This window comes from Adiantum capillus-veneris, chromosome 6 (assembly GCF_014529385.1).
Source record: "Adiantum capillus-veneris isolate H3 chromosome 6, ASM1452938v2, whole genome shotgun sequence".
Classification (NCBI taxonomy): Eukaryota; Viridiplantae; Streptophyta; class Polypodiopsida; order Polypodiales; family Pteridaceae; genus Adiantum; species Adiantum capillus-veneris.
This window is the reverse complement of record NC_140936.1, coordinates 169,075,367-169,097,482: the sequence shown is the minus strand read 5'-3', so window position 1 is coordinate 169,097,482 and position 22,116 is coordinate 169,075,367. Positions and strand designations below refer to the sequence as shown.

Here is a 22,116-nt window from a genome sequence, read left to right as displayed (position 1 = left end):
ATCCTGCTGAAACAGGAGGATCCTTGAAGTCTGTCAAGAAAATCATCAATCATTGGAATCGGGAGTTTGTTCTTGATGGTGATTTCATTGAGAGCTCTATAGTCAATGCACATTCTCCAAGTTCCGTCTTTCTTTAGTACTAGTAAAGCCGGAGAACAGTAAGGTGAAGTACTAGGGTGGATGAAACTCTTTTCAAGGTCTTTCACTCGGTTCATGATTTCTTCATTTTGGGCTCGGCTAACACGGTAAGTTGGTCGGTTCGGTGGTGTGGTTCCAGGGATCAAATCAATAGTGTGGTCCTCAGGACGAGTTGGAGGTAACTCGCCGGGTAGGCCTTCTGAGAAACAGTTAGAATGTGTGCATAAATTTCTTGTCGTTCTTTGTCCAATTCAGTTCGTTGTTCATTATTCAACTCTTTTGAATAGATCGAGTAAACAAAAAGACTGGATTTCATTAATTTTGAAATGGCCGAAATCGATATGGTAGGGACGGACTTGCCCTTCAATTTTACATCAAGTACAATTTTCCTGCCCTTCTCATTGGTCAAAGTCGCTTTCTTGGCCTGATAGTCGACAACGACGTTGTTCTTATGGTACCAAGGGATTCCTAAGAGGACGTCACACCATAGTTACCAGGAAAACGGAACGAGAATGTGGAACGGGAACGCAGAACAAAATGCCATTCCCTGACGGGTACTCACGTTTGAAACACAGAACGGGGATTCGGAACGGGAACTTGGAATGGGAGCGGGGAATGGAGACCTGAAAACGGCCATTCCCTGTTACTATGCATCACACCCTTCCAAAGGCATGATGTAAAAGTCGTGGTACTTTAAATACCCCTGAGAATGCAAAGGAAGTTTGCCATGGCTACATCTCGTCGGCGCTAGAACTGCCTCTGTCGGTGGCCCCATCCTGTTGGGCGTAATCTCGAGTCAAGCCGCCAATTCAGGTGAAATGAAGTTGGCCTTTGCTCCTTTATCAAAGAAAATGAGGGCTTTCTGATCTTTTACTTTGCCCCATGTGCGGCAAAGTTCTGTACTTTCATCCATTTGACTTGGGTCGGTTCCCATGCAATCTGGTATGAGTCCTACTTTCATCTTGCCTTTTCTGCCACGTTCTTCTGTTGCTCTAGAACTCTCAGGCCTTTCTTCAGTTTGTCCTCGTTGTGCCTTTTTGGGGCACTTTGTAGAGATGTGCCCTTGTTCCCAGCAACGAGAACACTTCCCCTCTTTGAGATAGTCAGCTCTGTTCCGCAGTCAATCGGGGTCCTGCATCCTTTTTTTTTCTGGAAGTATTTCATCTTTCTATTGTCGTTTGTCGAGCTTTTTCCGGTCCTTTGTGTCAAAACTTCATCAGTGGGGTAGGTCAAGTTACCCAAATGTATCGAGAATCCCCGCTTAGCATGTCCCATTAGTTGTTGTATGGACTGGGGCTTTTGCTCAAGGCAATAGTCTCGGATCTCTATAGGGAGTCCGCAACAAAACCGCTCAATGTGTTCTTTAAAAGTGACCTTCTTAAACGAAGAGGCTGGGAGAAAAGAATCCTTGAACCTTTCACAATATGCGTCCAAAGTGTCACCCTTGGTCATCCGAAGATGGTTCCAACCGGTTCTCACGTCTCATTCGTACTCCAGGGTTAACCAAGAAGAAATAAACGTTTGAACTTCAACCACTTGGTCGGGGCTTCTTTCCTCAGAAGAAGAGTGGACCACCATGTTCGTGCATTTCCCTTCAAAAACGATGCTGCCCTCTTGATCTTGGAGTGCTTTGAGTAGTGTCCTCTGGAGAAGGCTATATCAAACTGTTGAATGAAAGCCAAAGCCTTCGGAGCATCTCGGAATCTGTAAAAGGATTCAAATTTCATTAACTGTCCACCCTCTTTAAATTCTTTTGTCTTTTTGTTCTTGTCTTCGAGAAATCATATTGGTTGTAAAAGTGTTTCTTCTTTGCATAAAACATGTGATCGTCGAAGTCCGAAATGTTAGAGGATGACTCCTCCTTAGAACTGTCAAAGACTGGTTGCAATCTGATCTTCTTTGCCTTTTTCTTGTTCTTTCCAAAACTTTGTTTCTTGCCCTTTCTATCCTCCTTGCTCGAGTCGGAAGAAGAAGAGCTAGAAGAACTGTCGGAAGAAGGGAAAGAAGAACTTGGTAGTCCTTCAAAACTCACATGCTTCTTCTGTTTTCGTGCAATTGCAAAAGAAGACTGACGGCCCAAGTAACGGGGGTAGTCAGTCCCCTTGTTGTGCTTCTTCAATTGCTTCTTTGATGGCTTCTTCGTGTCTAGAAGCTGATTGATTTGGGTCTCGACAACATCATGGAGTTCTTCTTTAGTGAACATCCTCGGAGTAGGCGGTTTCTTGATTGCCGTTTGATTGGTGTTTCAATGGCTTTCTGCCAATGAGTATGTACTTCATCCATCGAGTGTCGAGTCAAAATTTTTGCATACTGGGATCTTTGGCAGACTGAAGCATCTGGTTTGCGCACGTCAACCTGCTGTTGATGTTGCATCTCCATGAGTTCATACTGCGAGGGCAGAGGTGGCCCGTACTCATTCTCCGCTAATCCGCTTGAATTTCCCGTACTGCCTCCCGCTTCAGGAGTGGCAGATAGAGTCGTCTGATTCTTTTCGGAATCCATAGGTGCCGCGAGAAGGAGGATCGCATTTCCCAGTAGAAGAGAAATCGGCCGTGATACCACTGTAACAAACTTGGGCACCCCAAGTCTAAATTCTGTCGTGACACAAGAGAGATTCACTTAACACACCTCACAATTTAATTGATTCGACATGGCCCGACGTAGTTCCAGGCCAACAGAGATTGGCCTCAAAGACTGACGCCCCTTTCGATACTTTTTTTTGTATTAATCTTTGAGCAAAGTATAACTCCCGCGGATCCTCAGCTCTCAGACTCTGCGTCAAGATGCTTTGAGAAGTGAGGCCCTTGGGTCCCTTTTATTCTTACATAGGGATGCTAAAAGCAGAGTCCGAAAAGCAGTTAAACTCAAAAGCAAGGGATCCCAAAAGCAATTGGTCATCAAAAGCTGCCAAAAAGCACCAATGCAATTTACGAAATTCCTTATAGTAGGCCACGTCAATATGTTAGTGAAAAAAAGCAAAAAAATCCGTACGTTGCGCCACGTTAGCATGTCAATGCGATTTACGGGGATCCGTAGAGCGTGCCACGTCAGCGTCCGTACTCTGTCTGCCACGGTAGCAGTCTGCCACGTCACTATTTTGTGACATTTTGCTCCTATATGCTATGGTCCTTTGGGTGGATGTGTGTTGGTAAATTCCCAAGGGATCATAGGCCTTTTTGTTGGGGTTTACTAAGAGTGGTTTTGGTATACTTTTTGGTGCTGAGATTGAAGTTTTAACGCTCTTGGGCTATAAAGCTATAGAGGTGTCTCACTTTTTCTTTTGCCTAACTGTATTTTGGTGGCCGCTACCGAGGAATCGCTTCAAGCTACCTTTGTTAAAAGGTTTGAAAAGACATGGCGTTTAGTTTTCCGGAGTTCAGTGGGAAATCAAATGAAAGTGCCAAAGGTTTTATTGAGCAAATGGAGTTTGCTTGCCTTCTTGCTAACAAGCAAGACCCAACGTTAATGCTGCGAATCTTCTACTTCTGTTTGAAGGGAGATGCTACAGAATGGTTGGAAGGCTACGAAAAGGAGCTACAATCAGCCCAACCTCCTCAAGTTATGACTTATGAAATGGTAAGACATGCTTTTCTTGCAGACTTTCAACAGGTGGAAGACCCACAAAAGGTATGGCAGTCTATTCAAGGCTTGGTATAGGGTGAAGGCTAGACCATAGAAGACTTTGTAAAGGCTTTCAATGCGTTATGAACAAAGTGGTGTACATCTTTGGGGGTTAAAGAAGGATAGGTTTCTTGCAAGTTTGAGGAGTAATCTGCTCTTGAAGGTGGAGCTTAAGCAACTAAGGACCTTTGAGGAGGCAGTTGAAATTGCAAAGAATAAAGAGTGGAAAGCAGAGCTTCTTTATCAACTTGGGATCAATGTAGAGTCGAAGGTTGAAGTGAAAGCTGTAGAGCAACCAAGGGTCCTTATCAGGGAGCGAGGTTATGATCAACAAGCTTCTCATGATGTGAATGCTTTTCGCAAGGAGATGCAAGAGGTTGTAGGTCTTATGAAGAATCTTAGTGTGCATATTATGGGAGGTGGAAGATGTCAAAGCTATGGATATGACCGGGGCTATGGAAGCAACGAGGGGTTTACTGGTGGTAGAGGAAGTGGCATGGCTGGAAGAGGGGATATGTTTCAATGTTATAATTGTGGTGAATGGGTCATAAAAGCTCTCAATGTGACAAGCCAAAGAGAAGGGGTGGTGATATGTTTCCTCTTTCTTCACAAATTCCCTCTCGAGCTCAAGATTATGATATTGAGATTAAAAGGAAAGCAGGGCTAAGTGGTTTGACAGCTGAAGAGAAGGGCAAAACAAAGGTGGTAAGCATAATCCGTTTGGAGAAGAACGAGGATGATTCGGGAGCTATGGTCATGCCTATAGGTAAGAGGGTTACAAGAGATCATGACATGAGTGATGTAAGTCCTAGCCATAAAAGAGGGAAATAGGTTGAAACATGTACACATAAAGAGAAGAAGAAGAGAAACCCAAGCAACATTACAATGCATCCGACTTTCCTTTGCGAGAAGGGCAACCAAATTATAGTTTAAGGGCTGATTTGGTGAGTAGAAAGGTTGATGTTACCTTTGGGCAACTCATGGAGAGGTGTCCTAAGTTAAAGAGACAATGGAGGTATGTGGTCAACCTTATGAAGAAGGAGCTATAAGGGGGTCTGTGAGAGTCTTGTCTTTGAATGAGCTACTTGATGTATGTACTACTATGGATGCATGGCATAAGAGGAAGTGCATTGGAGAGGCGTATGTTGATGGAGGTGCACGGGTATGCGTTATTACTCAAGCTTGTGTATCAAAGTTGGGACTCAACATGGTGAAGAATTCAGGTTTTTGTATAAAGCTTGCCAACCAATCAAGGGTGAAGTGCTTGGGAGTTATAAAGGACTTGGAGATGGATGTATTTGATGTTAAAGTGCTGGTCAATTTCCATGTTATGCCCGCGGGTATTGGTGCTTTCCCTCTCATGCTTGGAAGACCATGGTTACAGGCAACCAAAGTTGTACAGGATTGGGGACATGGTATCATCATTCTCTACAATAGAAGGGGTGATGGGAAGAGGTTTGACATGGCTAGCAAGTAATCTTTGGATGTTGATTTTGATGAGCAAAGTGATGAAGAAGAGTACTCAAGTGAAGAAGAAGACAATGGGGATGATGGTAGTGAGGTGGAAGATAGCAGCGATAGTGATCTAGATGTTTCCTCCTTGTTTCTTGAAGAAGAGCATGATGAGAAACAAAGATTTCTTGGTCTTATGGAGAATGAGGATATCTCTAGTTTTTATGAGCAAATTGAAGAGCTGATGCAATCCAAAGTTCAATCTAATGTCAAACAGGAGCTGAAACAAGGTATGTTGTCTCCTGACTTGACTAGTTATGAGAAGGGTGAGTACCTACTTATGATACAACAATTTCCCACTTTATTCATCACTTCTTATGAGGAAATTAGAGGCTTCAAAGGAGAGGAAATCCACATTCCAATCAAGGAAGGAGCTCAGTCCGTACACCAAAAGCTAAGGAGAATGGGATAGGTACAACTTAATGCTTTAGAGGAAGAGATAGACAAGCTTCTCAAGGCAGGTTTTATAGGTCCTGTGAGTACTGCAGAATGGGTGAGTCCTATTGTTGTCACACCCAAGAAGGATAGAAAGTGGAGGGTTTGTGTTGATTTTAAGTCTCTAAACGCAGTTATGGAGAGAGATCCATACCCTCTTCCTTTCATAGATGACATACTTGAAAGTTGATTTTATTGCAGGGCATGAGAGGTATGACTATTACTACTATCAAAGCAACACAACCAGGCAAGAAAAGAAAAACTGATGTGGCTCTGCAGGTACTTAAAGAAAGGCATAGTATAGGTTGCGAGCCAAACATAATTACGTAAAACAGCTTGATAGATGGGATGCTAAAGGCCAATCAAAGTATCAAAGTCCTATTATAGTGTATGTGATGGATTCTTTGGATATTTTCAGCTCACCTTGGATTCAGAACATCGAAAAAAGACCACATTTATCACACCATGGGGATGCTTTTGTTATTATGTGCTTTCTTTTGGTTTTATGAATGGTTGTGCGTGGTACCAAAAGTGCGTCAATAAGGTGTTCTCCCTTTCTTGGCAAGTTTGTGAAGGATCTTATTGATGACTTTTGTGTCTATAGCTCTAGAAAGGATTATTGTGCAAAGCTTGGGATGGCATTGAAGCAATATGATAAAAGTGGAGGTCAACTCAGCCCAAAGAAGTGTCTCTTGCTCAACCAAGAGTGAAGTTTTTGGGACATATGATCTCTGAGAATGGGATTAAAGCGGATCTGGACAAAGTGAAGGCTTTGGTGCTCCTCCCATCACCTAAGGATACAAAGCAACTTTCTACCTTCATTCAAAAGGTGAAGTATATGTCAAGATTCATTCCTTTGTCCTCTCAATTTCTTTATCCTCTACAATAAGTAGCAAGGTTGGATCCTCTACAATGGACAAATGAATGTGAAGAGGTTTTTCAAGGTATCAAAGAGGTTCTTTGTTCTCTTCCTGCTATGCAAGCTCCTAATTTGGAAAAGGAGTTTTATGTGAATTCATTAGTAGGTGAAATAAGTAGTTTAGGGCTCACTCTGCAGAGCATCTGGACGCAGAGTCTGAGAGTGAAACCGTAACCGCTCTCTTGTACTTTGACATTGATTTAATACATAAAGAAATACCGAAAGGGGCGCCAGTCTTTGGGCCAATATCTCTAGGCACGGAACTCCGCCGGGCCAGTGCAAATCTATTGTGATCTGTGAATTGTTTTGAAGTGGTTATTTGGTGTTGTGGTGATTGATTCTTGACTTGGAGTGTCCAAGTCTGTTACAGTGGTATCAGAGCATGGCCGATTTCTCTTCTACGGGAAATCCGATCCCCAAATTTTTTTCCGCGCACCTATGGCTTCACGCAAGGATCAGTCGACTCCCTCTGCATCTGGAGATGCGGGCAGGGATCACAACGAAGATTCCGGCAAAGAGTATGGCCCGCCTTGGCCTACTCAGGCGGAGCGACGAGAGATGGAGCGTCGTCAATTGATCGGCGATGCAACAAAGATGATGCTCAATTTTGCGAAGGACCCAAAATTTGCAAAGTATATGAGCGAGACTTCTTTTCAGGAAGTGCACGAGCAGTGGCAGAAAACCACTACACCACCCCCGAAACCCGCTCTCAAGAAACCTTCTGCTCACTAGAAATATTAGAAGGAATTAGAAGAGGTGGTTGATGCACGGATTGCTCAGCTTTTTGACGCGCAAAGGAAAGCCAAAAAGCACGGCAAAAAGCAGAAGAAAGGCACTGACTTTCCGGGTTATTTGGGTCGTCAGTCGACATTTGACAAAGCAAAGAAACAAAAGAAGCGTGTTCACTTTGAAGGAGTACCCAGTTCTTCTTCTTCTTCTGACAATTCTTCTAGCTCTTCAGATTCGAGCAAAGTGAAGCAAGAAACAACTCTTCGAAAAGGGCAAGAAAAAGGCAAAGAAGGCTAAATCTCGCCCAGAGACTGACAGGTCTACTGAGGACTCGTCTACAGACAACTTAGATTCCGATGACAAACTTTTATGCGAACAAGAAGAATTTTTATAAAGCCAACCAGTATGACTTTTTGGAAGATAAAAGCAAGAAAGTCCGAGAGTTTAAGGGAGGTGGACACTAGATCAAATTTGATACTTTTTTAGGATACTCAGATGCTTTGAAGGCTTTGTCTTTTATACAACAGTTTGACATCATCGCTTTCACGGGAGGACGCTACTCAGAGCACTCCAAGATTCGGAGAGCTGCCTCTTACTTTAAGGGGAATGCTCGTACTTGGTGGTCCACGCTTCTTTTAAACAAGACTGCGCCAATTAAATGGCTGAAATTTAAGAAGCTTTTCATTTCTTCTTGGTTGATGCAAGAGTATGAACGAGATATACGAGTTGCTTGGAACCATCTTCGGATGACCAAGAAAGATACAATAAATGCTTACTGTGAGAGATTCTGGAGCTCTTTTCTACCCGCCTCTTCATTCAAGAAGATCTCGTTCATAGAACAGATTGAGCGGTTCACCTTGGGTCTACCTACAAAGATCTACAGAGATCTGAGATCACTGCTTGGAGTAGAAGTCAGCTTCTATTTAGGAGTTGATGAGTCATGCGAAGCGGGGCTTTGCCATTCACTCTGGCTGTCTGACCTACCCCACAGATGAGGCCATGACACAACGAGCCGAACAGACTTCTGGGAATGAAAGTAGAAAGAAAAAGAGCAACCCAGAGAAAAAGGATGCACGACCCAAGCTTACTCCTCATGAGCGAGCTCGATTCATCAAGGAGGGAAAGTGCTTTGGATGCGGGGAACATGGACATATCTCCGCTAAATGCCCTAAAAAGATACAGAAAGAACAGAATGATAAGGACGACGACAGGCCTGAGAGTTCGAGAGCGGCTGAGGAACGTGGACGAAAAGGCAAGATGACAACAGGACTGGTTCCAGATTGTGTGGATACCGATCTCGACACCATGGATGAGAGTACAGAACTTTGCCGAGCTTGGGGCAAAGTGAAAGATCAAGAGGCCCTGATCTTCTTTGATGGAGGAGCCAAGGCCAACTTCGTTTCACCGGAATTGGCGGCGCGGCTCGAGATCACTCGTGATCGGATGGGACCACTTGCGGAGGCAGTTCTAGCGGCACCCGGCAGGGACGTAGCCATTACACCTGTCATTGGCAAACTTTGTTTGCATTGTCAGGGGTATTTGGGGCATGAGGACTTCTTCATAATGCCTTTGGAGGGTTGTGATGTTCTCTTAGGGATTCCTTGGTACCACAAGAACAACGCCGTGGTCGACTGTCGGTCGAGGAAAGCGACTTTGACTACAGAGAAGGGCAGAACCATTGTACTTGATATTAAACTGAAGGGCGAGTCTGTCCCTATTGTATCGGCTTCGGCCATTTCAAAATTAATGAAATCCAGTCTGTTTGTTTACTCGATCTTTATGAAAGAACTGAGCGATATGGATAGGACAAATATGTCTAAACTTGATAAAGAACACCAAGATTTTCTCCACTCTCACGCCGATTGCTTCTCAAAGGGCCTACCAGGCGAGTTACCACCTGCTCGTCCTGAAGATCATACCATTGATCTGATACCTGGAAGCACACCACCGAACCGGCCACCTTACCGTGTGAGCCGAGCACAGAATGAAGAGATTATGACCAAGTGAAAGACCTCTTGGAAAAGGGTCTTGTCCAGCCTAATACTTCACCGTATTGCTCTCCAGTGTTGTTGGTTTTGAAGAAAGACGGATCTTAGAGAATGTGCATCGATTATAGAGCTCTCAACAAAATCACCATCAAGAACAGATTTCCGATTCCTAGGATTGATGATATACTCGACAGGTTACAGGGATCCTCGTGCTTTAGCAGGATTGACCTGAAGAGTGGATATCATCAGATCCGAATCGCGTCGGGAGACGTCTACAAGACAGTCTTTCGAACTACTTTTGGGTTATTTGAGTTTTTGGTGATGCCTTTTGGCTTAACCAATGCTCCTGCGACATTTAACCGGATGATGGACAAGATTTTTCGAGAGTACAGACTATTTGTTGACACTTTCTTTGACGACATCATTGTTTTGTCCAAGAATGAGGCAGAACACAAAGATCATTTGCTTCAGGTCTTTCAGGCATTACGACATCACAAGTTAGTTATTAGTGCAAAGAAAAGTGAATTTTTCCTACCAGAGATACACTTTTTGGGACACATTGTCTCAACAGCAGGAGTGCAAATGGATCCGGCCAAGATAGAGACTTTACGTGATTGGCGCGATTTGAAGAATGTCCATGAAGTTAGAAGCTTCTTGGGACTGTGTTCGTACTACAGGCGGTTCATACGAAAGTTTGCAGAGGTTGCTTCCCCTTTGCATATCTTGACACAGAAAGGAGTTCCTTTCTCCTGGGGATCCACAGAGGTGATTGCCTTTCAGACATTGAAAGAGAAATTGACTACGGGACCAATTTTGACTTTGCCGGACTTGCAGAAGCCCTTTGAAGTATATTGTGATGCTTGTGGTCGTAGTCTGGGTGCGGTCTTAATGCAAGAAGGTCATGTCATTGCTTACGAGAGCCGATTGTTCTCTAGGCCGGAGATGACAACACAGATTTATAGGAAAGAGCTTTTAGCGGTTATCCATGCTCTTACTCAGTGGCGGCATTACCTACTCGGAGCAGATTTTACTGTCTTTACAGACCATCAGAGTTTGCGCTACTTCTTGTCCCAGAAGCAGCTTTCGGAAAAGCAGATGCGGTGGACAAACATCTTGTCACAGTTTCACTTCCAGATTTGTCTATGTGCAGGGACAAAAGAATGTGGTGGCAGATGCTTTGTCTCGGAAGCCGTTGGTTCTGGCTATTTCCGCGATACATCATAGGAGCTTCAAGGATATGGTCGACCAGTATGCCATAGATACAGATTTTGCAGATATTTTCATACGGATACGGAATGTGGAGACAATAGTAGGATACTCCATTCGGGAAGGCTACTTGATGAGAAAAACCATGTTGTGCGTTACACAGCCGTTGAGGGAAAAGGTTATGACTGAATGCCATTGTCCACCTTTTACGGGTCACCGCGGCATTGCTACCACCATGAAGGGGGTAGAGAGATATTTCTTTTGGCCGAGACTCAAAAAGGATGTGGAAGAGTTTGTGGGCAGTTGCTTAGTATGCCAGAAGGTCAAGTTTGACAGGCATAAGGCACAGGGATTGTTGCAGCCTTTACCCCTACCCACCCGCCCCTAGGAAAGTATCGCAATGGATTTCATTTTTGATCTCCCGAGAACACAGAGTGGTCATGATGGTATCTGGACTGTTATTGACAGATTTAGCAAACAGGCTCATTTCATTCCAGTGAAGAAAACAATCAAGCTAGATCACTTAGCAAGACTGTTTGTGGCCCAGATCTTCAGATTACATGGCATGCTTGAGACGATTGTCTCCGACAGAGACCCCAGATTTACAAGTTTGTTTTGGAAGGCAATTTGGGAGAACATTGGCACGTGGTTGCAGTTCTCGTCATCGTTCCACTCGCAGACTGATAGGCAATCTGAGATTGCAAATTCAGTGGTTCTAGATTTATTGAAGTCTTATATCTCAGATTAGAAGACTCAATGGGAAAAGTACTTACCTTTGGTGGAATTTGCCTACAATAACACGATACACTCTTCGACGTGGAAGACGCCATTTGAAATTGTTGAAGGTGCTGCGAAGATTCCACCCTTCCTAAGCACGAAAGGTAAGATTTTTGAAGCGGATGAATATACGCGAGATTTGGATACGGCTTTTGCCAAGGTTTGCGAGACTTTGCAAAAGTCTCAAGAACGACAGAAAAAGGCAGCGGATCACTATCGTCGCGACTTGAAATTGAAGGAGGATGATTGGGTGCTCTTACGTTTTGAGAAGGCACGCCTAAGAAAGGAAAAGGGAAAGGAGAGGCTTTTTCCAAAGCTTAATATGAGATACTACGGACCTTTCCAGATCACTGAAAAGATAAATGATGTCTCCTTCCGATTGAAACTACCAGATACTTGGAGGATTCACAATGCATTCCATGTGAGTCTCTTGAAACCTTTTAAGGGTGATGTGCCTGATGATGGGGAGCCTAATGAGCAACCCCAAGGGGAAGAAAACCAGGAGATCCTTGTTCCTGGACAGATTTTGGCACATAAGGATACGAAGACTAAAGGTAAAGTCCGAAGGCGGTTCTTGGTTAGTTCAAGAACTATCCAGCATTGGATGCGAAGTGGATGAAGGAGGAGGACCTAGCAGATACTCCTCAGATTGTGAAACTTTACCTCGATGCTTTTGGTTTACTCCGAACGGAACCGAGAATTCATCTTGGCCACATATCTGGTGCAGTGGGATGCACAAGAGAGGAGTCACTCCACTCCTTTCTCAACAGATGCCTTGATTTAGATACTAGAGTCACTGATGTCTCTTTGAGCTTCAGGGATACTGAAAGCTGACAGTATTCTGTTGTATGACTTTAATGAAATGGAATTCGTGATTATGATACTGATTTGTTCTTGACTTCTTTTAAGTGCAGGAACTGATAGACGAAATGACTGCAGCATTTTGGTCTGATTGATCTCAAATAGACGTGGTTGCAATAGGGGTTAGTCAATCGGACATCGATGAGGTCCCGATTGGACCTAGATGCGATTGCTAGCTACATTGCCGATAAATCATGGTCTAAGATCCGAATGAATGTTGAATGTCATGTGATGTCCAAGTGATGTCGTGTGATGTGACTGTTGATTTGGTACATGTGCTAGATGCGTGTTCCTAGTATGTAGGTACTAACAGTCAGTGTCTGCTAAGACTGTTTATGGCTTCTGTTGGTTTTGCAGACGTAATCGCGGTCGATTACAATGCTTTCAAGAGGGGGGTATGTCATAAAGTGATGACGTGGCTACCGACAACAGAAACCTCAATTTCTGCCAGAAACCCTAATTTGCAAAAACCCTAATTTTTGGAAACCCTAACCCTAACTGCTGGCGGAAACCCTAATTTGGTTGGAAAGCCTAACACAGCCGGCTGAAATGCCACGTGGCAGCAGTACGGTATTTTCAAAAATTGCGGCGGAAAATGCGGAGCTGAAAAAAAGCACTTTGAGCGACGCAATTTCAGCTTTTTGGCACGGAACTCCGCCGGGCCAGTGCAAATCTATTGTGATCTGTGAATTGTTTTGAAGTGGTTATCTGGTGCTGTGGTGATTGATTCTTGACTTGGAGTGTCCAAGTCTGTTTACAAATTCTCGAATAAGGAAACTTCCGATCTGTTGGAAAGACGTAAAATTGATGATTAGTGAAAGATATCCTCTAGATATTAGAGAAAGGACATGAATTTCTTCTATTATAGTTGAGTACCAAATCTACTCTCGAGCCGATAAGGTAAGTATTGAATTATTGAATTATTGAATTTTTTTTTATATGAATTTTTGAGTTCTCTTTTGAGAAAGGACCAGCTCAACTCACCATTGAGCAAAGTTTGGAATTTTTTTTTCCGGTTTCTCCTTGGGCAGTTCGATCGGACCTCTACAGTTGAGGACAACTATTTATAAGTGAGAGGGATGTTGTTGAATTGGTTGTATCTGACAGAAAAATAATTCTAAATGAATTATTGGATTTATAAGTGAGAGGATTTTTCTCACTGGAAACATTTGAGTACAGATATTTCTAGTGCACCATTCAGAGTAATGACGGGAGCACTGTGAACGGGAATATCTGTAATGCCACCAAGAACGGGTACTTCTAATGCGTTACATCGGATGGGTGACAGGGAGCATCGGGAAGAAGTGTTCGACCATTTGGGAATGGGCATCTTTGATGTGTCATAAGATGGGTTACATAGAGCATCGCGAAGGAGATTGTATCGTAAGCTCGGTGAGAAAGGAGTAGGTGATGGGTATTCCTGTGTGTCACAAGGTGGGTGACGGAGAGCATCAAAAAGGGAATATTTCATAGTCGGGAGGAAATTCCGAAATGTGTTAGAATTGTTCCATAGTCTGATCTAGTGCAACTGTCGTTGCTACCGCCTCTTCCACCACCACCGCCACCATGCAACAATGGTTGGAGTGTGTATGGATACCCTTATTATCCGTACCCGGGATACACGCCTAATCACATCACGAGGCTTTGGACCATATCAAGCGCGAGCTAGAAGAACTCAGGACCCAACATGAGACTAAGGCTTTGGTTTGGTGTAGCTCATGCCGCTCTCCAAGGCATCCTCCACATGAATGCCCTCTTCGGGCTTATTGCCACTTCTGTGAAAAGTTTGGACATGAGGGCAAGGATTGCTATTACCTAAAGGGATTGCGGCAAATACAACAAAGTCTTGGTCCTGTTCTCCAACAAGGGTTAGCACCTGCATCCAACATGGTTCCCCCCTATGGACATCCAAACCACATGCCACCCTTGCTAACAACCCCTCCTATGCAAGGTATGTAGAGCACTTTTCCATCTCAGAGCTTTTATCATGCAAATGCTCCCTCCACCCGTCAAAGCTTCTACACTTCCACCTCCACCTTCATGCATCAGGAGCAAAGACTACCTCGTCCTCTGACTTGCCCATCAAATCGGCCCATTTTGTGTTTCAGATGCGGGGAATATGGGCATTACCAAAGCAAATATCCTTTGCTAGAAGGGTGTCCTCCTTGCAAACACTACCCTGAGGCTCATGATCACTATAGTAAGGATTGCCCAAAACAATGTGCATCTACTTCTTCGAGCCAACCTGAATTTACCTTTCCCAAAATCAATTTGATAGCAGTTGGCACCATCCCTCAACCGTCACCTTCTACTCATGTGGTGGCCCCTAATGACAAGTTCAATCAGGTAGAGAAGCCCACTGGTGTCCTCACTCTGGCTCAGGGCATCCTTGGGTCTTAGCCTTCCAACCAATTCCACTCTTCCACCCACGATCCCACCCATCGATACCCTGCTCCCAGTTGTCGACAAGCCATCCCCTAGTGCCAAGCAAGGATCCTCATCTCTGCTCTTCGATATTGATGAAGCCTTCTTGAAAGCAGTAGCCGACCTACATCAGATCAAGGTACGAGAGAAACCACTAGTAGAAAATGGAAAGCTTACAGTAGAGACAATCTTGAAGAACACCTTCCAACAAGTGTCGCTCTACGACATATTATGGCGAGATGCGAGTTTTCGAAGTGACACGCTTGCAATTATTCAGTCCCTTTACCCCGGAGCAGGTCCTAGTGGCGGGCACCTCCCAGTGCAACCATCATCAGAGTCCTATATGATATCCTATCCCGCTGCCCCCCATAGAAGCCCTCGTCTCACCGTGTCCATCTTGGGGCAGCAATTCTCAGGACTGATTGTGGATGGTGGATTTGGCATCAACATGATGCCTGAGTTCACAATGTTGGCCTTAGGTCTGCAGCCTACATGACATCGTCCCTTCACAGTTACGTTGGCCGACTAGAGGACAGCCTACCCATTGGGCATAGTAGACAAGGTGCCTTTGCAGGTACAAGACTTCACCTTTAGCTTGGATTTTGTTGTTGTTCATCTTCCCCAGGTTGAGGGAGGATTTCCTCTGCTCATCGGTAGACCATGGCTGCGGCACATTAAAGCACTGCATGATTGGGGAAATGACGCAATGTGGATACATACTTCTGGCTCCCTAGTGAAACCTATTCGACTTGAAGGAGGCATGGATCCAGTGGTGCAACATAGTTCCTTGTCAATAGAGTCGAACCCTGAAATGGGGTCTCTATTCAATATTTGCCTTAGGATACAACCCCTTTCAAAGTTTCTACAGTACTTGAGCCCAATGAGCCACTTGAGCCAGCAGCAAGGGTGGAGGTCACAGAGGCTAATAACTATGCGCCCTTGGTGGTAGCCTTTGGACTTGGTGAGCCTATAAAGAATCATGGAAGGGGAAAGAAATCTCCCTTACAGGAGTTCACCCACACCTCAACATCAGCCCCATTTGTGTCTGACTCTCTGATCAAGCCAAAGCCCTTCTCTGTGTCTGGTGGACGACCCTTCACCAAGTGAGTCCAACCCTGAAATGGGGTCTCTATTCAATATTTTCCTTAGGATACACCCTCTTTCAAAGTTTCTACGGCCACTTGAGCCAGCAGTAAGTGTGGAGGTCATAGAGGCTAATAACTATGCGCCCTTGGTGGCAGCCTTTGGACTTGGTGAGCCTATATGAAGAATCATGGAAGGGGAAAGAAATCTCCCTTACAGGAGTTCACCCACACCTCAACATCAGCCCCATTTGTGTCTGACTCTCCGACCAAGCCAAAGCCCTTCTCTGTGTCTGGTGGACGACCCTTCACCAAGCTTCCTCAAGGCAAGTTACAACATCAAGATGCTGATTTCAAGCTTGATGAGACACCAGCTCATGCCGTCTCTCTGCTCCTCGACGCAGCAACTTCTTCACCTACAACAAAATCTTCAGCAGTGCCATCCTCAGTAAAGGGAGACAAACTTCGGCGACTCTGAGGCACATTCGGCTATGCTAGACCAGATGCAGCGCATACAGTCTTGTTTGATGTGGTTTTTGTCACGGAAGATAAGATTGACCTCTTCCGAAAAAACAGCAGAATCAAGCACTGATGATTTTGAAAAAGATTGGTTTGAGAAAGCATGTTCTTTCCAATCTTGGAACCCCCCCGTCACCCCTTCCTCCTCCCTCTTCTCACCTCTACCTGCCCCTTCCCTCCCCCTATCGTCCTCACCACCCCCCTCGCCCTACTCTCCCTCTCTCCTAGCCCCGCCCCTACCCACCCCACTTTCGCCATTCACCACACCCTCTTGTCTCCTCTCTCCTCTACTCACCACACCTCGCCCCTCACCACCCCCTTCCCTCGCCTCTCCCCCTACCCACCACACCTCGCCCCTCACCACCCCCCCCCTCGCCCCTCAATACCTCCTCCTCGCCCCTACCCCCTCACCACCCCCTTCCCTCTACCCACCCCACCTCGCCCCTCACCACCCCCCCTCGCCCCTCACTACCCCCTCACCCACTCTCGCCCCTACCCACCCCCCTCACTCCCCTTCGCCCCTAACCACTCCCTAGTCTACCCAGGTCCCACCCCCTTGTATGTCTACTTGTCCTTTTCTAGCCCTTGCTGTACCTTTCCTCTTCTCCCCGCAACTGGCGTGGATGGATATAGCATTGGACCTTTGCTCTGCTTCTTCAGTTGCTGAAGTCAGCACTGTGTATTTTCCCTCTCCTCTCCTTAAAAACTCCTCACCTTCCCCTTAGAACTTAAATAGCACTGTGTATTTTCCCTCTCCTCTCCTTGAAAACTCCCCACCTTCCCCTTAGAACTTAAATATCTTCTCTACACACCTTTCCCTTAGAACTTAAATATCTTCTCTAGACCTCAGCTTCTTCAATCTGGTTGGGCTGCATTTTTTCCTGCTAGGTTCAGTGTTCTTTCTCATTGAGACGGTGAGTGGTCTTGTGGCGGGCAACCTGTAGCAAGGCTACAGTGTCTCGGGCATAGGACGGGCATTTAGTGTCACGGGTGTAGGAGTGACAGTTAGTTACAGTTGGGCTGGAGTTCACACTGGGCGGATTCTCGCTTCGGTAGTGACGCGTGGCAACTGATGCGGATGGTGGTCTAGTGGTTATCGTCACCAGATCACCACGACCGTAGTTTGGAGATAGGCTTAGTTGGATTGGGATATTTTGCTAGCCATTGGTGGCTCTCGAGGAGATACATATGTGTGGTTGGTTCCAGTCGTGGGAGACTATTATCATTATCATCGTCATCATCATCATCACTTCGTATGGTCGAGCGTCTTGAGTCTCGAGTCTTGAGTTCGTGCACAGCATGTCTGCACTGTCCCTGCACATTGGAGCCTCGACACCTCCATTGTACCCTTGGGTTTGGGCTTGGAGCTGAGTGTGCTGCCAAGCCAGAGTCTGTATGGTTTTTTGAGTTTGTCGAGTTCCATTGAGTTCTGAGTCTGTTGTGCTTTGAGTTGTCTTTCCATTTTAGTGTGATATTTTCTTTCTCTTGGAGTGAGGTTTCTTGTATACTGCAATGAGGAGCACCCACTGTAGAGAGAGCACGGCACACTTTCCCCGCTACATAGGCACCCTACCTGCACGTGCCACCTGTGCTCCATGGCCCCATGCTATTGATGGCGTGACAGTGAGTCTATCTGCTAGATTGTTCTGTGAAATTTTCAAGAAATATGATTCTGATATTGCCTCTTCTTTTTCTAACCCTGAATAATGTTCTTGCCTATGGAAAATTCTATTGGAGTACAAAAGACAATCTTAGAGCAAATTTCTTTGAAAGAGAGGATCAAATTATTGTGGAAACTTGAACTTTCTATTTACTCTAGGGTAGTTTGCTACGTGTCGTACATGCTCAAATGATTTAAATGGGCCTTACAAATAGTACTCTTTTTGCTTCTGGGATTTTTTAATGGCTACATAGGGTCATTGCTCATCAGGAGTTTCTCACAGTCGATGACACCCATGTATGCTGGGCCCTGGCCATTCAACTCTTAACAGTAAGCATTAAAAAGCTCTTCGAGGTAGGGGCTCTTTTGTCATTTTCATCATTTTTGAAGGAGATGTATACACTGTAGCCTGTTGAAAAATAGATCTAACTATTACAGTACATAGGCCTCGGCAGTTTATCTTGAACTATGAACCTTAGTATTTCAAAAGCTGACATCCTTCTGACAATAGGAGGAGCTGCAAGCTTGATGCGTTTAAGCTACAACTTTTTGGAAGAGCATAATTTCAAATTTGTATGACCTGAGTTGACTATGTAAGTTGCAAGACAAATTTACCGCATGACAAAGACCCGAGAGGTGTGGTGGAGCCTACACGTCGTTTGCTACACTTGATCTGTCAGTTGTATTCAGCATTTTTTTTGTTGCCTTTGTCCATTATATGAGATTGCACTAGAGAAGACTTTATACTAAGGCCATTTTCTGCCTCAAGGAGTCATCTGAGCATGAAGCAAGAAACTGTTAATTGCAAAGGAATCGTTAAAGATCTTTCTTTATGCTTTTGATCAGATGATGCTGCTAAGCTGGCGCTGGAAAAGGTGCTAGCAGATGCATTAATGAAAGCCCATCGATGTCGTTCAGCAGTACAGGCTGTTTGTTTATCTTTATCAGGAGTGGACAACACGTCAGACCAACAGCGTATGCATCAATGGCTTCGGTTAGTCATTACATGTCATTTGTATTAAAAAACCTATGCAATCTATCCGCTTTCATTACTCATTTTTGCACCTCAACAGCAGCTGGCTACTAGTTTAAGGGCTTGGTACTGTAAGCTGTCAAAGAAGAATTCAACTGTTTTACGTCTTAAGATGTGGCCTAAACAAGTCAAGCTTTTGGAAGGGCACTTTTGGCCATTTTTTAAAAAGGCTTTTGGGCCAAAGACTATGACTATCCTGAAGCATTGATAAGTTACTAGTTGTTGTCAGCTTAGGGGCTATTTAGCAAGCATTATTGAGGTTTTTCAGCATGGATATGTTCACAAATTTATGGCTTGATGTCTTTTTGGGGCTTTATAGTTTATCCTCTCTTAACTTATAAATTTATGAATGACTAATTACCTCACAGCTACTTTCAACTGCAGGGAAGTTTTCCCTGGTGACGTGAAGTTGGCTGTTTGTAACGATTCAGTGGCTGCATTGGCCAGTGGAACACTTGGAAGGTTACATGGCTGTGTTCTTGTAGCAGGAACTGGATCCATTGCTTTTGGCGTATCTGAAGATGGCCAAACAGCACGGGCAGCAGGGGTGGGACCATTACTTGGTGAACCAGGCAGGTGATAGGATTCACTTATTAACAAAAACTGTTTCAACATTGATCATTTTTTTAATCCCTGAGATTGATCGTTTTTGTTAATCACTTGGAAATTTCAATTGACTTTTCTTCGTGCTCTTATTAAATTAAACTGTTCTAAGATTGATCATTTTTGCTAAGCAGTTTGAATTTTCTTTTGGATACTTCTTTGTGCTGGAAATTTATATATGTGTGTTGTCTGCAGTGGTTACTCTATCTCCCAGCAAGCTTTAGCTGCTGTTATGCGTGCTCATGATGGTCGAGGGCCTCCCACAAGTTTGTCAAAAGCAGTCCTTCAAAGACTCGAGCTTTCCTCACCCCAAGAACTTATTGGGTATCTATTGAATTTCTCAGCTTTTTGCTGGTTTGACCTTATATGTCACGTGTGCTGCCAGATTTAATTTCAATACAGCAATTGATTACATGGTTCTATAATGGTAGTGTTACGGCAGTGGTCTGATCACACCTAAGTGCATGCGCCAGTGCAGACTCACTTGCAGGTGCTAGCTAATGAGGGTCTTTCACCACAAGGATTTCTCTCTCTACAATGGGCTGCTGCTACTTTGCCCTTTCTGACTAAACAAATTTGTTTGGCAACGAAGAACTAAGTTTATGTCAAAGCTACATGTTGCTGTTTTGCAACGTGACTTCTGCAGCTGGTCTTTCTGCATTTCTGTGAAAATGAAACACTTAAAAAGTCAAACCGCGAACATACCCATCTTTGCTGATGCAAGCTAGTTGCATGCGTTTTTTTAACTCATTTCTCTCATTCTTAAAGGTTTTCTACCAGGAACTGCTTCCATTAAGCACGGAAAGATTTCTGCATGCAAGGCGTGTGCTTGCTGATGCTATTTTACAAGACTTGTTTACTTTTGGGGCTATATTTGCATTCAGGCAAGCCAAGTCAATTATCTAGGAATCATAGCTGCTTAAATACACGTGGTTATCTTCCATATGTAAATCTTGTGGAGTTCTTTTTCAACTTTGATCGGCATAAATTGCCCACCTCAGTTTATGACATCTGGTCTGTCCCAAGCCGGCGGGTCCCAGCATTTCTGCCTTGCGGAGTCCTTTTTTTCCTGGATATAAATGTGGCTTTTTTCCCCCTTTTCCACTCACTCCATTGCAATCGCTGTTTTTTTCCAGTCTTTACTTAGTGCTCAGCCAGACATAAAAGCTCATTTGCTCTTCAAATCAGATCATAGCTATGACTGTACGAGGTAAGTCTTTGAAGCCTTACACACTTTCCACAAATCCTCACACTGTCGTTTTTTTAATTTTCTCTTGAAGGGGGGTTTGCATCTCTTTTTACGGTGGGCCATAGAGAGCCTTTTGGCTTAGAAAAGTGACGTTTTGATGAGAGCATCATAGTTGGTGCAACAACACCGTGAGAGTTTTCTTTTGGAACATAAGATTTAATACTGTCCTTGCATGATATTATGTGAGTGCATGATTGAATGAGTGGTACTGCTTAATCACAACGTGCTTCAATCAGCTAATTAATTTGATAGTGTCCGGCATTGCCAGATGGATGTACAAAGATTATTCTTGGGCTCGAGTTGCGGCCATTGTTCCCACTGTCAAGTCATGTGCTGCCATGGGCGATCCAGTAGCAGTGAAGGTGCTAGCCAATGCAGTCGAAGAGCTGGCAATCAGTGTAAAAGCTGTAGTTAGAAGGCTGAACCTTGCAGGGGAAAGTAAGTTTTTGTTGTGTTAAACGTTTTGAGAGCATTACTCTATGACACTTCTTTGTCGAGGTTTGTTTTGCTTCTCAATTTAGGACACTAACTGGCTTCTATTTCAGATGGCACAAAACCATTCCCACTTGTTATGGTTGGTGGTGTATTGGAGGTGGATAACGGCTGGGATCTTTGTGCTCAGCTTGTAGACCACATCAAAGGATTCTACCCAGGCGTAAAGCCGATACAACCAAAGGTTTTCTTGCTGACCCATTGCATATCTAACATTTGTTGCTCTAGAGTATATATTTTTTACCTTGGTTTGTCTATTTATGTCTCTTTTTTCGAGAAAGGAGATCCCTACACTCTACATCTGATCTCTGGCTTCTTGTCCTATTCCCTGAGTCAGACCTGCAGACATTTCATGTTAATAAAACAAATCGTGTTGATCTAGATGCATCATCTGTTCCTTTAGGACCGTGTGACGGGTTTTATGGTCAGGTTGTCCTCTGCGAAGTCAAAGAGGCAGCAGTGCAGTTCCTTTGTGTTTCTGGCAAGGGTATCCCATTCCTAAAAAGGTCGTCAATTCTCATCTCGGGTCATAGCAAGAGTTCTTCTACCGCACAGTGAATTTTTCTCTCGAGAGGACTCTCTCTTTGATTTAGTTTGTCAAAGATTTTGTCAAAGACATGAATGATATGGCTGAAGGCACCCAGGTAATCTGTAGTGCATAGGGTCATACAAAAATGTATATGCTGACACAAGGCATAGATGTATTATTTTTCAAAGACGGTGACGCTGTACTTTTCAAGGTTCCTACGAAGTGAGAGCTCTCAAGTGCACCCAGTTTCTTATGTTAGCAAGTTGAAGAATTCACGATTGACTTCATCATGAGGAGAACAAAGTTTCTCTTGAGTTCTGGGTAGAGCTGGTTTAGTTA

The 22,116-nt window shown here is 44.3% G+C and overlaps 1 protein-coding gene across 2 annotated transcripts in view; it reads left to right on the top strand.

The window, feature by feature from the left end:
- The window catches only part of LOC147456688 (Actin-like ATPase superfamily protein), a 54,531-nt gene that overhangs the window by 14,029 nt on the left and 18,386 nt on the right, over positions 1–22,116 (top strand). For both annotated transcript variants that reach the window (XM_086515128.1, XM_086515129.1), the window contains exons 2-6: positions 18,718–18,865; positions 19,289–19,480; positions 19,703–19,831; positions 21,025–21,194; positions 21,302–21,432. In XM_086515128.1, coding sequence (XP_086371254.1) covers positions 18,718–18,865; positions 19,289–19,480; positions 19,703–19,831; positions 21,025–21,194; positions 21,302–21,432 — 770 coding nt within the window. The remainder of the gene's footprint in view (positions 1–18,717; positions 18,866–19,288; positions 19,481–19,702; positions 19,832–21,024; positions 21,195–21,301; positions 21,433–22,116) is intronic.